This window comes from Macaca mulatta, chromosome 9, assembly GCF_049350105.2.
Source record: "Macaca mulatta isolate MMU2019108-1 chromosome 9, T2T-MMU8v2.0, whole genome shotgun sequence".
NCBI classification, from domain to species: domain Eukaryota; kingdom Metazoa; phylum Chordata; class Mammalia; order Primates; family Cercopithecidae; genus Macaca; species Macaca mulatta.
Window position 1 is genome coordinate 16,635,082 of NC_133414.1, and position 12,498 is coordinate 16,647,579.

At 41.4% G+C, this 12,498-nt stretch overlaps 1 protein-coding gene across 2 annotated transcripts in view; it reads left to right on the forward strand.

Moving 5' to 3' along the window:
• The window catches only part of LOC114670087 (S-acyl fatty acid synthase thioesterase, medium chain-like), a 30,124-nt gene extending 17,626 nt beyond the window's left edge, over window positions 1-12,498 (forward strand). For both annotated transcript variants that reach the window (XM_077945854.1, XM_077945855.1), the window contains exons 4-8: window positions 168-306; window positions 2,844-2,943; window positions 4,027-4,196; window positions 10,485-10,567; window positions 11,776-12,498. In XM_077945854.1, coding sequence (XP_077801980.1) covers window positions 168-306; window positions 2,844-2,943; window positions 4,027-4,196; window positions 10,485-10,567; window positions 11,776-11,918 — 635 coding nt within the window. In that variant the 3' untranslated portion in view covers window positions 11,919-12,498. The remainder of the gene's footprint in view (window positions 1-167; window positions 307-2,843; window positions 2,944-4,026; window positions 4,197-10,484; window positions 10,568-11,775) is intronic.

The window sequence follows — 12,498 nt, forward strand, 5'->3', positions numbered from 1 at the left end:
TCTTGCTTTTATTATCAGCACATTGTAAAACTTTTACCTCACTGGACTTAACTGTTATCATTCATTTGCTTGAAATTTTTTCCATCAGGTAAATATGAGCCCTTTTATAATATCACAATATCTCATCGACTGTCTGTACATGTTCACTTGTGATTCTCCATCTCCAGTGCACTCCTTAAGGCTTCCTGGAAGAGAAAGCCGAATTGAAGAACCTTTTGCAAATGACATCTCCCAGTTAGTTGATGAAGTTGTTCATGCTCTGCAGCCAGTCATCCAGGAGAAACCATTTGCATTTTTTGGCCACAGGTATTTGATATTTGTTTTAAAAGACTTCGGGGGAGTTCCTTCTACCCGAAGTTTGTGGTTAATGTTGTTCTTTGTGTTTTATAAGATGCATACCTTTGTACTGGTTAGACAGCATGTTGGGTAATTATGGCCATCACAACTTTTACAATTCACCAGTTTGTATGGTAAGTTTACCTATTTTTTTTTCCTTTTAGGCAAATAAAGTCAACACTTGTAAAACCAAGACTTTAACAGCAGCTTACATTCTATTTATTTTTGAAATAAGAAATTACGCAAAGAGTATATGTTTCTTAAGCTACGTTGTATAATTTTCAGGTTAAGTCAGAGACCCTGGGCTTCTGGCTATCTCTTATCAGTTGTATGAGCTTGCAAAAATTTCTTAGGATTCTGAGTTAGTTTCTTTTTCTATGAGAGTACAATAACAACAGTTCCCACTTGTGAGGCTTAAATGAATAACGATCTTAAATAAATTGGTATATACTAAGGTCTCAATAAATTTTGGCTATTATCTCACATAAGATTTACAAATATGGTCAAGCAGAAATTGAAAAATAAAAAGTACCCATCATCCTACTACCCAGATAACAATGCTTTAAAATTCTGATGTGGTTCCTTAGTATTTTTCCACAATGGGGTCTGGTTTTATGTATTTACTTAATCTTTTTCACTTAAAAGCAATGTATACTCACAGGATGTGAAAGATATTTTTTGCTATATTTATATTATAGTAATATTACATTAAATATATTAAATTAAATATATTTATCACATTATTGCTATAAATATCTTTCACATCCTGTAAGTATACATTGCTTTTAAGTGAAAAAAACTTCATGATTTGTTTGATTAACCTCCTTTTGTGGATATGAGTTATTTCTATCTTTTTCTGTTATAAACATTAGTACAGTGAACATTCTTTTTTTTTTTTTATGAGACAGAGTCTCACTCTGTCACCCAGGCTGGAGTGCAGTGGTGTGATCTCAGCTCCTTTCAACCTACAACTCATGGGTTCAACCACCATACATGGCTAATTTTTGTATTTTTAATGGAGTTGGGGTTTCACCATGTTGGTCAGGCTGGTCTCAAACTGCTCACCTCAAGTGATCCACTTGCCTTGGCCTGCTAAAGTGCTGGGATTACAGGTGTGACACACCACACCCAGGCCAATGAACATTCTTATAGAAAATTTAGTGTAAATCTCCTATCAGTTTTTAGGATAAATTCTCAGAATTTATGTTAAATAATATGCACACTGTTAAAGTTCTTTTCGAGACAGGGTCTTGCTCTGTCACCCTGGCTGGAGGGCAGTGGTGCGATCATGGCTCACTGCAACCTCTGTCTCCCAGGCTCAAGTGATTCTTCCACCTCAGCCTCCCAAGTAGCTGGGACTAGAGGAGCACACCACCACGCCCTGCTAATTTCTTGTCATGGATGTTTTACAGAGATGGGGTTTCACAATGTTACCCAGGCTGGTCTCCAACTCCTGGGCCCAAGTGATCCACCCACCTCCACCTCTCAAAATGCTGGGATTACAGACGGGAGACACTGCATCCAGCCTGTAAAAGTTCTTGATATATATTTCCAAATTACCTGCACTTTACACTCCCTGCACAATGAACATGATGCTGAGTTTTCCTGTCTTTCATAAAATATATATATATGAAATTTACAAATAAGCAACCTCTGGCAGTTTTGTCTAACAAATTTACATAATAGCAACAGCAGTTCACAAACATTTTCAGCCCTAGTACCCCCTTATACTTTTAAGATACAATGAGGAACTCAAAGAGCTTTTGTTTTTATGTGATATATCTGGCGATATTTATCATATTGGAAGGAAAAACTAAGAAATTTTAAAGACATTTATTAACTTATCTAAAAATAACATTAACAAACCTATTATATATTGACATAAATAATACATTTTTTATGAAAAAGACTATATTTTCCAAAAAAAAATGTGAGAAGGTGAGAAGAGTGGCATCATTTTATACTTTTGCAAATCTGTTTAATGTCTGACATAATAGAAGGCAGATGGATTCTCATTTCTGTCTCTGCATTCAAACTGTTGCTATACCACATATAGTTTCTGGAAAACTCCACTGTGTATGCATTAGAGTAAAAAAGGCAAATAACATTTTAGTATTTATCCTGAAAATAGCTTTGACCTCATAGACCATCCATTAGGATCTCAGAAATTTCCAGGGGTCCCTAAACCATATTTTGAGAACTGCAGATATACACTATCAAAGGCATAGTGATACACATCTTTAAGGAAGAAAAGGAAATCAAAATTAATTTGAAGACACTGTGAAACTCAGTACTAAATCTTAGAGTGAATTATCTAGGCTGTCTTTGAAACACTTTTTATGCTGATATAAATCACTGAAAAGATAGACTTCTTAATCAACTCACACTTTTCTTTCAACTGTTACATGATCACTGTTGTGTTTATGATACTGTTCCTATTGACTTTCAGTGGATCATCATGAGTTTTGGTTAACAGTTCTTGTCATGTTTTTCTTTCCTGAATTTAGTATGGGATCCTACATTGCTTTTAGGACTGCACTACACTTAAAAGAAAACAATAAACCAGAACCATTGCATTTATTTTTGTCAAGCGCAACTCCTATACATGTAAGTAATTTAGATTTTTCCTAGGAAGGGCAGTGGAGAGCAGGGAAATAGGGATAAAAATGAAGCCATTATTTCCCTGTCTGGTGAACTCTGGTCCAGTATGATGATGATGGTAGGGATACTATTAGGTTGGTGCAAAAGCAATTGAGGTTTTTGCCACTACTTTCTTTTTCTTTTTTGAGATGGAGTCTCACTCTGCTGTCCATGCTAGGGTGCAGTGGCACGATCTTGGCTCACTGCAACCTCTGCCTCCTGGGTTCAAACGATTCTCCTGTATCAGCCTCCCGAGCAGCTGGGACTACAGGCGTGCGCCACCACAACTGGCTAATTTTGTATTTTTAGTAGAGATGGGGTTTCACCATGTTGGCCAGGCTGGTCTTGAACTCCTGACCTCGGGTGATCCCCCTGCCTCAGCCTCCCAAAGTGCTGGGATTACAGGTGTGAGCCACCACCCCCATCCTGCCATTATTTCAATGGCAAAAATGACAATTGATTTTGCACCAACCTAATACTTGCTGTTGAAAAGTCCCTTAAATCTCTTTCAATATCATTGTCTCTCTGTTTCCCTGAAATGCACTTCAACTGTTCCCTACTGGTACTATTCCTGGCATCTCTGAGCTAATGCTGACCATAGTGCCTTTTCCTTCATTCTGGGTCAGCTGGGAATGTAACCAACTTTGAGCAAAGTAACTGCATCAGAACCAGGAAAGACTCGTTGAAATTTTAAAAGGGGAGAGTGATATCAAGTTCTACCATGGCTTTTTAAACCCGGTGCTGTTGCTCCTGCTGCTCTTCCTCCTACCTCTTTGGTCTTCCCCACTTCATCTGGAGAAAGATCCTGCCTGTCCCAGGATTCTAAATCTACAAAGCCATTTTGGTGGCATTATGATGCTGCAGTTATTACTGACGAGCCTTCTTCTCCCTGCTTTCAAAACGACATAGTTCTTTCCTGAAGCCTGTAGATAAAGCAGTCTCCTTCCCAGCCTTGGTTTAATGACTTTTCCCTTAGATCAACAGTTTTCAGTTTATGAGCCAAGTGTGTTATATGAAATATCAGGCCTGTGTTGTTGTTCATGTTTCAAGTCAAAGGCCTGGCCTCGCATTCCCAAAGAAGATGAATTGTCAGAAGAACAAATGCATCATTACCTTAAGGAATTTGGAGGCACCCCTAAGGATTTTGTTGAAGAAAAGGAACTTGTGCAACAATATAAACCCATGATAATGGCAGATCTGAACGTTGTTAGTAGTTGCACGTAAGTAATAGAGACAAGCTTTTTTTTTTTTTTTTGGTACAATTATTTGTAGAAAAACATAGATTCGCAGTACTCTGAGGTTACTTATGTGGGAAGACAAAATTCTAAGAGTTTGGTTTCATTTCCTTTGGGGCCACCTATGGTATGTATACTGGTTTAGAATGGAGCCTAGGCACAGAAATTGCATCTATGAAAGATGTCCAGCATGGCCAGGCACAGTGACTCATGCCTGTAATTCCAGCACTTTGGGAGACCAAGACTGGTGGATCAATTAAGGCCAGGAGTTCGAGACAAGGCTGGTCAACATGGCAAAAACCCATCTCTACCAAAAATACAAAATTTTCCAGACATGGTGGTGCACACCTGTAATCCCAGCTACTTGGGAGGCTGAGGCAGGAGAATCACTTGAAGCCAAGAGGCAGAGTTTGCAGGTTTGCAGTGAGCCAACATCATACCACTGCCCTCCAGCCTGGGCAACACAGTGAGACTCCATCTCAAAAAAAAAAAAAATGTCTAGCATGTATTTTTCTTTAAAAAATTTATGATTAGACATGCATATTTTATCACATAATAACATAGTAAATATTTTTGAATAAATTAATGCCAAAGCATTTTCATCTTCTTAGAAGGGACAGCAGAAACAGATTGTTACTTATTTTAAGTGTGGAGGCAAACCAGTGGGGAGAAATATTCTGGGTTTGCTTTTTTTTAAATTTTGTTCCAGAACTCATTAAGTTCTGTGAATATCTCTCCATTCCCTTGTCTCATGGGATGTCTATATAGATACTTGATTCTTCAGATAGAACTGAAGTCTTGATACTCTGTAAATCCTTCCCCAGTAATCTTTTTTATTTTATTTTATTTTATTTATTTATTTATTTATTTATTTATTTATTTATTTTTGAGATGGAGCCTCACTCTGTCACCCAGGGTGGAGTGCAGTGGTGTGATCTTGGCTCACTGCAACCTCCGTCTCCCAGGTTCAACAGATTCTCCTGCCTCAGCCTCCTGAGTAGCTGGAATTACAGGCACTTGCCACCACACCCAGCTAATTTTGTATTTTCAGTAGAGATGGGTTTTCACCATGTTGGCCAAGCTGGTCTCAAACTCCTGACCTGAGGTGATCCACCCACCTCAGCCTCCTAAAGTGTTGGGATTACAGGCGTGAGCCACTGCGCTTGGCCAGAAATAAGTTTTTCAGATCTACTGTACAGCACGGTGACTACACATGTATATTTCAAAATTGCTAAGAAAGTAGATTTTACATGTGCACAATATTTTAAAAGTTTAAGTATATGTGGTGATGGATATGTTAATTTGCTTGACTTAATCATTCCATAATGTATACTTATATCAGAATATCACATTGTACCTCACCAATTTATACAATTGTTATTTGCGAATTTAAAACAAAACTGAAAAAAACTGAGAAGTAATCCAAATCACTATGGACATTCAATGCAATCATGGATGCAAAAGCTGGCTTTAAATAAACCTTGCACAATGGTGAAACATACCATCTTTAGAGTCCACTTAGCAGACTGAGACCCTGTATCTTACTCACTGCAAGATTCTGAGCAAGTTTCTTTAATGGTTTGTTTCTCATCCATCAAAGAAGGGGTAAGAATAGCAACTCTTCAAGGTGGTGTGTGCAGGTATGCAGGTATAAGTCTAGGCCACATAAAGGAATTTGGTTGTCCTAAGAGTGAAAAGAAGTCACCAAAAAGATCAAACAAGGTACACCATGATCAAACTGGACTTTTATCCTCTGGATAGAGTATGGGTAATGGATCGGAGGAGGACCAAGTGTATGTGATAGGCCCAACTGTGTGGGTCTTGCAATCATCCCGGCAAGGATTTGCTCCTGCCCAGAATGAGAATTAACTGCTTAGTAGAGGGGAGGGTCTGGCACACAACAAACCACAAGCTATTTTGAAAAAACAAACACAACCAAAAAAACCTCACAACCAATGAGTATTTTCACTCCAAAGAAAGCTCCCAAACACCAAAAATAAAACATTAACATAAATCATTCACGGGGACATTCCACTCATAGAATGTAGAAAATGTTGACATTCTCACCATTTCTCCAGTGAGTCAAATTGCAGTAATTACTCACAACTTTTCACTTCCTCTCTCCAAATTTCAAAAACTCTTCCAAATCCTGCCCTCCTGCTCCTTCTCCTTTTCAATCTGATCTCTCCCTGTCCTCGTTATGTCCCAGCTTTTTCCAATATAAATGAAATCAGGCCTACAGAGTGTTTCCAGTTCTCTTTCCCCATCATTACCACCAAAGCTCAGAGCTAGTGGCCGAAATGGAAATTGTCAGCTGAGAAGTGCCAGAAGCTGTGACTATTTCAACTCATATAAGCTGTCCTCCTCTCTTGCTTGACTACTGTTATTGTTCCTTCTCTGGAATCCTGGTGCCACATATACTAGGGTGTTTCATAACGGATATTGTCCCAAATCTCTTGCAAGTTCTGTTTTGTCTCCTTTTTTAAAAAGTTTCCTTTGTGTTTCAGTGTGAAGAATTTCCTCTGCCTGTCTTCAAGGTCACTGACTTTCTTCAGCTGTATCAAGTCTACTGATGAGCCTGTCAAAGGACTTCTTCATTTCTGTTATTTCTACAAATTCCATTTGACCCTCTTCTGGTTTTCACCTTTCTAATGAAATTCCCCATGTGTTCATGAATGTTACCCACCTTTTCCACTAAATCTGTTGACAAATTAATCGTATGTATTTTAAACTCCCTGAGAGTTCCAACATCTGGGTCTTATCTGCGTCTGATTCTTTTGACTGCTTTGCCTCTTAACAATGGGTTATTTCTTGCTTTCTTGTGTGTCTGATACTTATTATTATTATTATTATTATTATTATTTGAGATGGAGTTTTGCTCTTATTGCCCAGGTTCGAGTGCAATTGCGCAATCTCAGCTCACTGCAACCTCCGCCTCCTGGGTTCAAGCAATTCTCCTGCCTCAGCCTCCCAAGTAGCTGGAACTATAGGCACATGCCACCAGGCCCAGCAAATTTTTTGTATTCTTAGTAGGGACGGCGTTTCATCATGTTGGCCAGGCTGGTCTCAAAATCCTAACCTCAGGTGATCCACCCACCTCGGCCTCCCAAAGTGCTGGGATTACAGGCATGAGCCACCACGCCCAGTGATAATTTTATAAAATCAAAAACAAGTTATGCATAAAAACAGTAGAGACCGAAGGTAATGTTTTACACCTGAATTTGAGCACGCTTCTCCTTTTTGACAGGCCATTATTGTGGGGAGTTGAGTTAGTCTAGACTGGGCTTGAGCTGGGTAGCGTTTTGTTGTTGCTGTGATCACCTGCAGTGCACCACCAGCTCTCAAATCCTCTGGTATAATTACTATGTGTCTAGTGTGGGATGCAGTTGTTGCAGAATTTTTCTCACCGGTCCTGCCCTACCTTTGGCGTTCAATGTTCCCTGTGACTCACAGAACAGCCTCTCTTCCTCCTGTTGCCCTCCCCAGTGTAGATAGCTGTTGCTTGTTACTCAATGTATGTTAGCCTATGGGTAACACAGGGAGTTCCTGGACATCCTAGATAGTCTGAAGCATGAGTTCTAGGTGCCCTCCACCCCAGTGCCTGGCCTCTGTGAGTGGGGCTTTCTCAGCATGCCTGCTCCTTCTCTCTTGCAAACACATTTTTGCCTTGTATCTGTGGTTGCCTTGGTGGAAGACTCCTGTCCCTTCCTACAAGCAGCAGAACTCTGCTTGGTTTTGGTGTAGAATTGTTTCCCATCCCTTCCTCAGGGGTCAGGGCTTATGCTTTTATCCTCCCCCGCCGCAGCCACAGGGCTTCACCTGCACCCTGGGTGAGAAGGTTTCATGCTCCTCCTCCAGCAACTTAAGGCTTCTGCTTACAATGAGAGCAGACCTGGTCAGGTGGCAGTCTAGTGCCAGTCCAATAGCCACAGCTAATTAACTGCACTGTGGAGGTGTTTCTCTAGCCTCTTGCCTCACTCCTAATTTTTCTCGTCAACTCCTAGTGAAGGCCCATGGAAAAGAGGCTGCATGGTTGGGCACGGTGGCTCATACCTGGAATCCCAGCACTTTCAGAGGCGGGGCTGGTGGATCACTTGAGATCAGGAGTTCGAGACCAGCCTGGCCAACATGGTGAAACCATGTCTCTACTAAAAATACAAAATTAGCTGGGTGTGGTGGCAGACACCTGTAATCCCAGCTACTCAAGAGGCTGAGGCAGGAGAATCGCTTGAACCCGGGAGAAAGAGGTTTTAATGAGCTGATTTCATACCATTGCACTCAAGCCTGGGCAATAGAGTGAGACTCCATCTAAAAAAAAAAAAACACACACACACACAAGAGGTTGTGAGTCAGTGTGAACTCCATCTAACACACCATTCTCACTGTATCTCCAACACTATAAAATTTTGGCTGATTTGAGTCTTTCCGCATGTACAGCAGATATCTCTTCTGCCTGGACATGGTGCAAGGTGACTTTGTCTACTGGCCCCATCTCTCTATAGTGGGAATCTGTCCCCCTTGGAATTTGATTTCTAGCTTGCCTCGCAAACACAGCTCTCTGTTAAGTTCACGACAAGTCATGATGCTGTAGTTTTTCTGTTTTTATTGTTTTTGTTTTTCTCATTGTTAGGATGCAGTGTGCGGTGCTGCTGCTTTTTTACATTCTGGGCAGGAGCAAATCCTTGCCAGGATGATTGCAAGATGCACTCGCTTGGGCCTATCAAATACACTTGGTCCTCCTCCGATCCATTAACCATACTCTATCCAGAGGATAAAAGTCCAGTTTGATCATGGTGTACCTTGTTTGATCTTTTTGGTGACTTCCTTTCACTCTTAGGACAGCTAAATTCCTTTATGTGGCCTAGACTTATACCTGCATACCTCTTATACCTTAGTACTCCACTTTGTACTCTGAAAAATAGCCTTTTTTGTTGTTGTTGTTGTTGTTGTTTTGTTTTGTTTTTTGAGACAGAGTTTCGCTCTTGTTGCCCAGGCTGGAGTGCAGTGGCGCGATCTCGGCTCAACTCAACCTCTGCCTACCGGGTTCAAGGGATTCTCCTGCCTCTGCCTCCCGAGTACGTGGGATTACAGGCATGCACCACCATGTCCAGCTATTTTTGTATTTTTAGTAGAGACGGGATTTCTCCATGTTCATCAGGCTGGTCTTGAAATCCCGACCTCAGCTGATCCACCCACCTCGGCCTCCCAAAGTGCTGGAATTATAGGCATGAGCCACCACGCCTGGCCTTTTTTTTTTTTTTTTTTTTTCTTTTTTGAGACAGGGTCTTACTCTGTTGCTCAGGCTGGAGCGCAATGGTGCAATCACAGGTCACTGCAGCCTTGACATCCTGGGATCAAGTGATCCTCCCAGCTCAGCCTCCTGAGTAGCTGGAACTACAAGTACCTGACACCACACCTGGCTAATTTTTTTATGTAGTAGAAATGGGGTCTTGCTGTGTTGCCCAGGCTGGTCTCAAACTCCTGGCCTTAAGCGATCCTCCTGCCTTGGCCTCCCAAAGTGCTAGGATTACAGCGTGAGCCATCACACCTGACCTAGCCATTAATTTGTCATCTTTCTCTTCCCTCTCTCCTTGCTGGCTCTTTCTCTTCCCTCTCTCCCTGCTGGCTCTTGTCCTTTGACTGGTTTTCTATTCATTCAGGTTTCAGATCCTCTCCCCTTCCCCAGGAGACCTGCCTTGATCATATCCCCACCTCCACCCTCCTGCCAAGAGTTCTCCATCCCCTGGACTTTGTAGCAGTTGAATGATTGTTTCCGTAATGTCTGTCTCCCAGCCAGTCTCTCAGCTGCAGGAGGGAAGAGACTGTGTTTGTTTCTCCACGTGCCCCTAGTGTCTAGCGCAGCACTGAGCCTCTGACTCAATAAGCATGTTTGCTGCTGTTGTGAGGTTCTGTGCAGAGCAACCCTCTGCTGGGTCAACGAGAGCTGAGAGTTACCAAAGAGGTCTTTGTTTCTGATGACAGTTTAAAGGACTGGCTCCACCAGCCTTACCTTGAGTTGAACTGTGTGCCCCAGTGCCATCCTGCTGCCACTTGTCACATCCTAGAAGTTAGATATTGGAAATTAGTCTCCACACTGAGTCTCAGGCAGGCTTTGACAGGTAGAAGTGCCATTGGTGAAAAATGTTTTACACTGCTAGAAGTAGCCAAAGAAAGGAAGTGAACCCACCCCAAGTTTCATTGACATTAGGAACAGGAAAAGATTCTGGTATATTGATTTCAAACTATTACTAACCAGCTCTTTTATGTTTACAGCTCTAACATACCATGTAAGGCTGTTCTTTCTTGTGACTTAACATGTTTTGTTGGATCTGAAGACATAGTAAAGGACGTGGAAGGTGAAATTATTTTTAATCTCGGGTATCGTATTGAAATATATGTTTGATGGCTTTAAAATTTTTTTTCTCTTTTGAGACGAAGTCTCGCCCCCCCTCACCCAGGCTGCAGTGCTATGGCACGATCTCGACTTATTGCAACCTCCACCTCATGGGTTCAAACAATTCTCCTGCCTCGGCCTCCCGAGTAGCTGGGATTACAGGTGCCAGCCACCATACCTGGCTATTTTTTGTATTTTTAGTACAGAAGGAGTTTCAGCATGTTGGCCAGGCTGGCCTCAAACTCCTGACCTCGTGATCTGCCCGCCTTGTCCTCCAAAGTGCTGGGATTATAGGCATGAGCCACCACGCCCAACCAGCTTTTAAATTTTTTGTATGTTTAATTTTTGTGGGTACATAGTAGGCGTATATATTTATGTTCAATGGTGTTTGACCAGTGTCAACCATCAGTTACCATAATGAATAAAAAATTAATTGAAGTTGTATTTAGTATAAAAGGAGAGATGTTGGTCTTGTGTAAAATGAGACAACTGCTGTATACTGATAGGTCTCAAAGAAATAAAAAATGCAGGACACATAGTGTAAGAGTTAAAGAAAGAGGAAAGACACACGAAACACAGCTTATCAGTCAAAGACAGGTTTTCTTTAGATAAAACCTGAGAGGGGCTCCTGGCCGATTTCAGTCAGGAGCACTTTCTCTTACAGATGAAGAGTATATACTGGTTTTAGGGTGAGGGGATTATTACTAGCTTGGAATGCTTCTGTGTGAGGGAGAAGTTTTATGGTGGAGTTGAAATGTCTCTGGGAGGAAGGGAGGTTATGTTGGGGCAGACATCTTTCTGGTGGCCAGAAGCAGGATTATCTCAAGGCCGTCATCTTCCTGGCCAGAGGGGGGTTATCTTGGGGCTAACATGTCTCTGGTTGGGGAGGAGTTTTGAACGTTTCTGGTTGGAGATGTTATCTATGGTTTATGGTTATGGTGACCTCAGCCATTAGACTGATGCCCTTTGGATTTAGGTGGTTTTAGATTAAGGTAAACTTTAGAATGAGGGGCTTGTCCAAGATGGCAATGGTCCTGCTTTCTTACCTAGAACATAAGGCTTTGAAAGTAACTGTACTCCAGGGTGTCAGCTCTTAAAGAAATAATGTCTTGAAGTGAATCTTTAGTTGCTATTGGTGTTGTTATTGAATATAATCTTGTTTATTTTCAGCCTGGAAAGATGTAACCAGTGGAAATACTAACATTCACCAGCTTCCAGGGGATCACTTTTATCTTCTGGATCCTGCCAACAAGAAATTAATCAAGAACTACATAGTCAAGTGTCTAGAAGTATCATCACTTGCCAATTTTTAGATATTTTTTCCTTTCACTTTTAAAATAATCAAAGTAATATGATACTCTTTTCAGTTATTCAGCTGTAGCTCAGTTTTATTCAGATTGGAAATTACACATTTTCTACTGTCAGGGAGATTCGTTACATAAATATATTGAGGTATCTGGGGACAAAGGTCAAGCCAGTAAAGAATACTTCTGGCAGGCCAGGTGCGGTGGCTCATGACTGAAACCCCAGCACTTGGGGAGGCCAAGGCGGGTGGATCACAAGGTCAGGAGATCAAGACCATCCTGGCTAACACGGTGAAACCCAATCTGTACAAAAATTACAAAAAATCAGCCAGGCATGGTGGCGGGTGCCTGTAATCTCACCTACTCAGGAGGCTGAGGCAGGAGAATGGCGTGAACCCGGGAGGCGGAGCTTGCAGTGACCTGAGATGACACCACTGCAATCCAACCTGGGCGACACAGCAAGACTCCATCTCAAAAAAAAAAAAAAAAAAAAAAGAATACTTCTGGCAGAGTCTTTTATTCTTCATATTAAAATCTCACTTGATTCTCCTTTATGGGAAGTTTGTCAATAAAATTCATGATTGGTAAA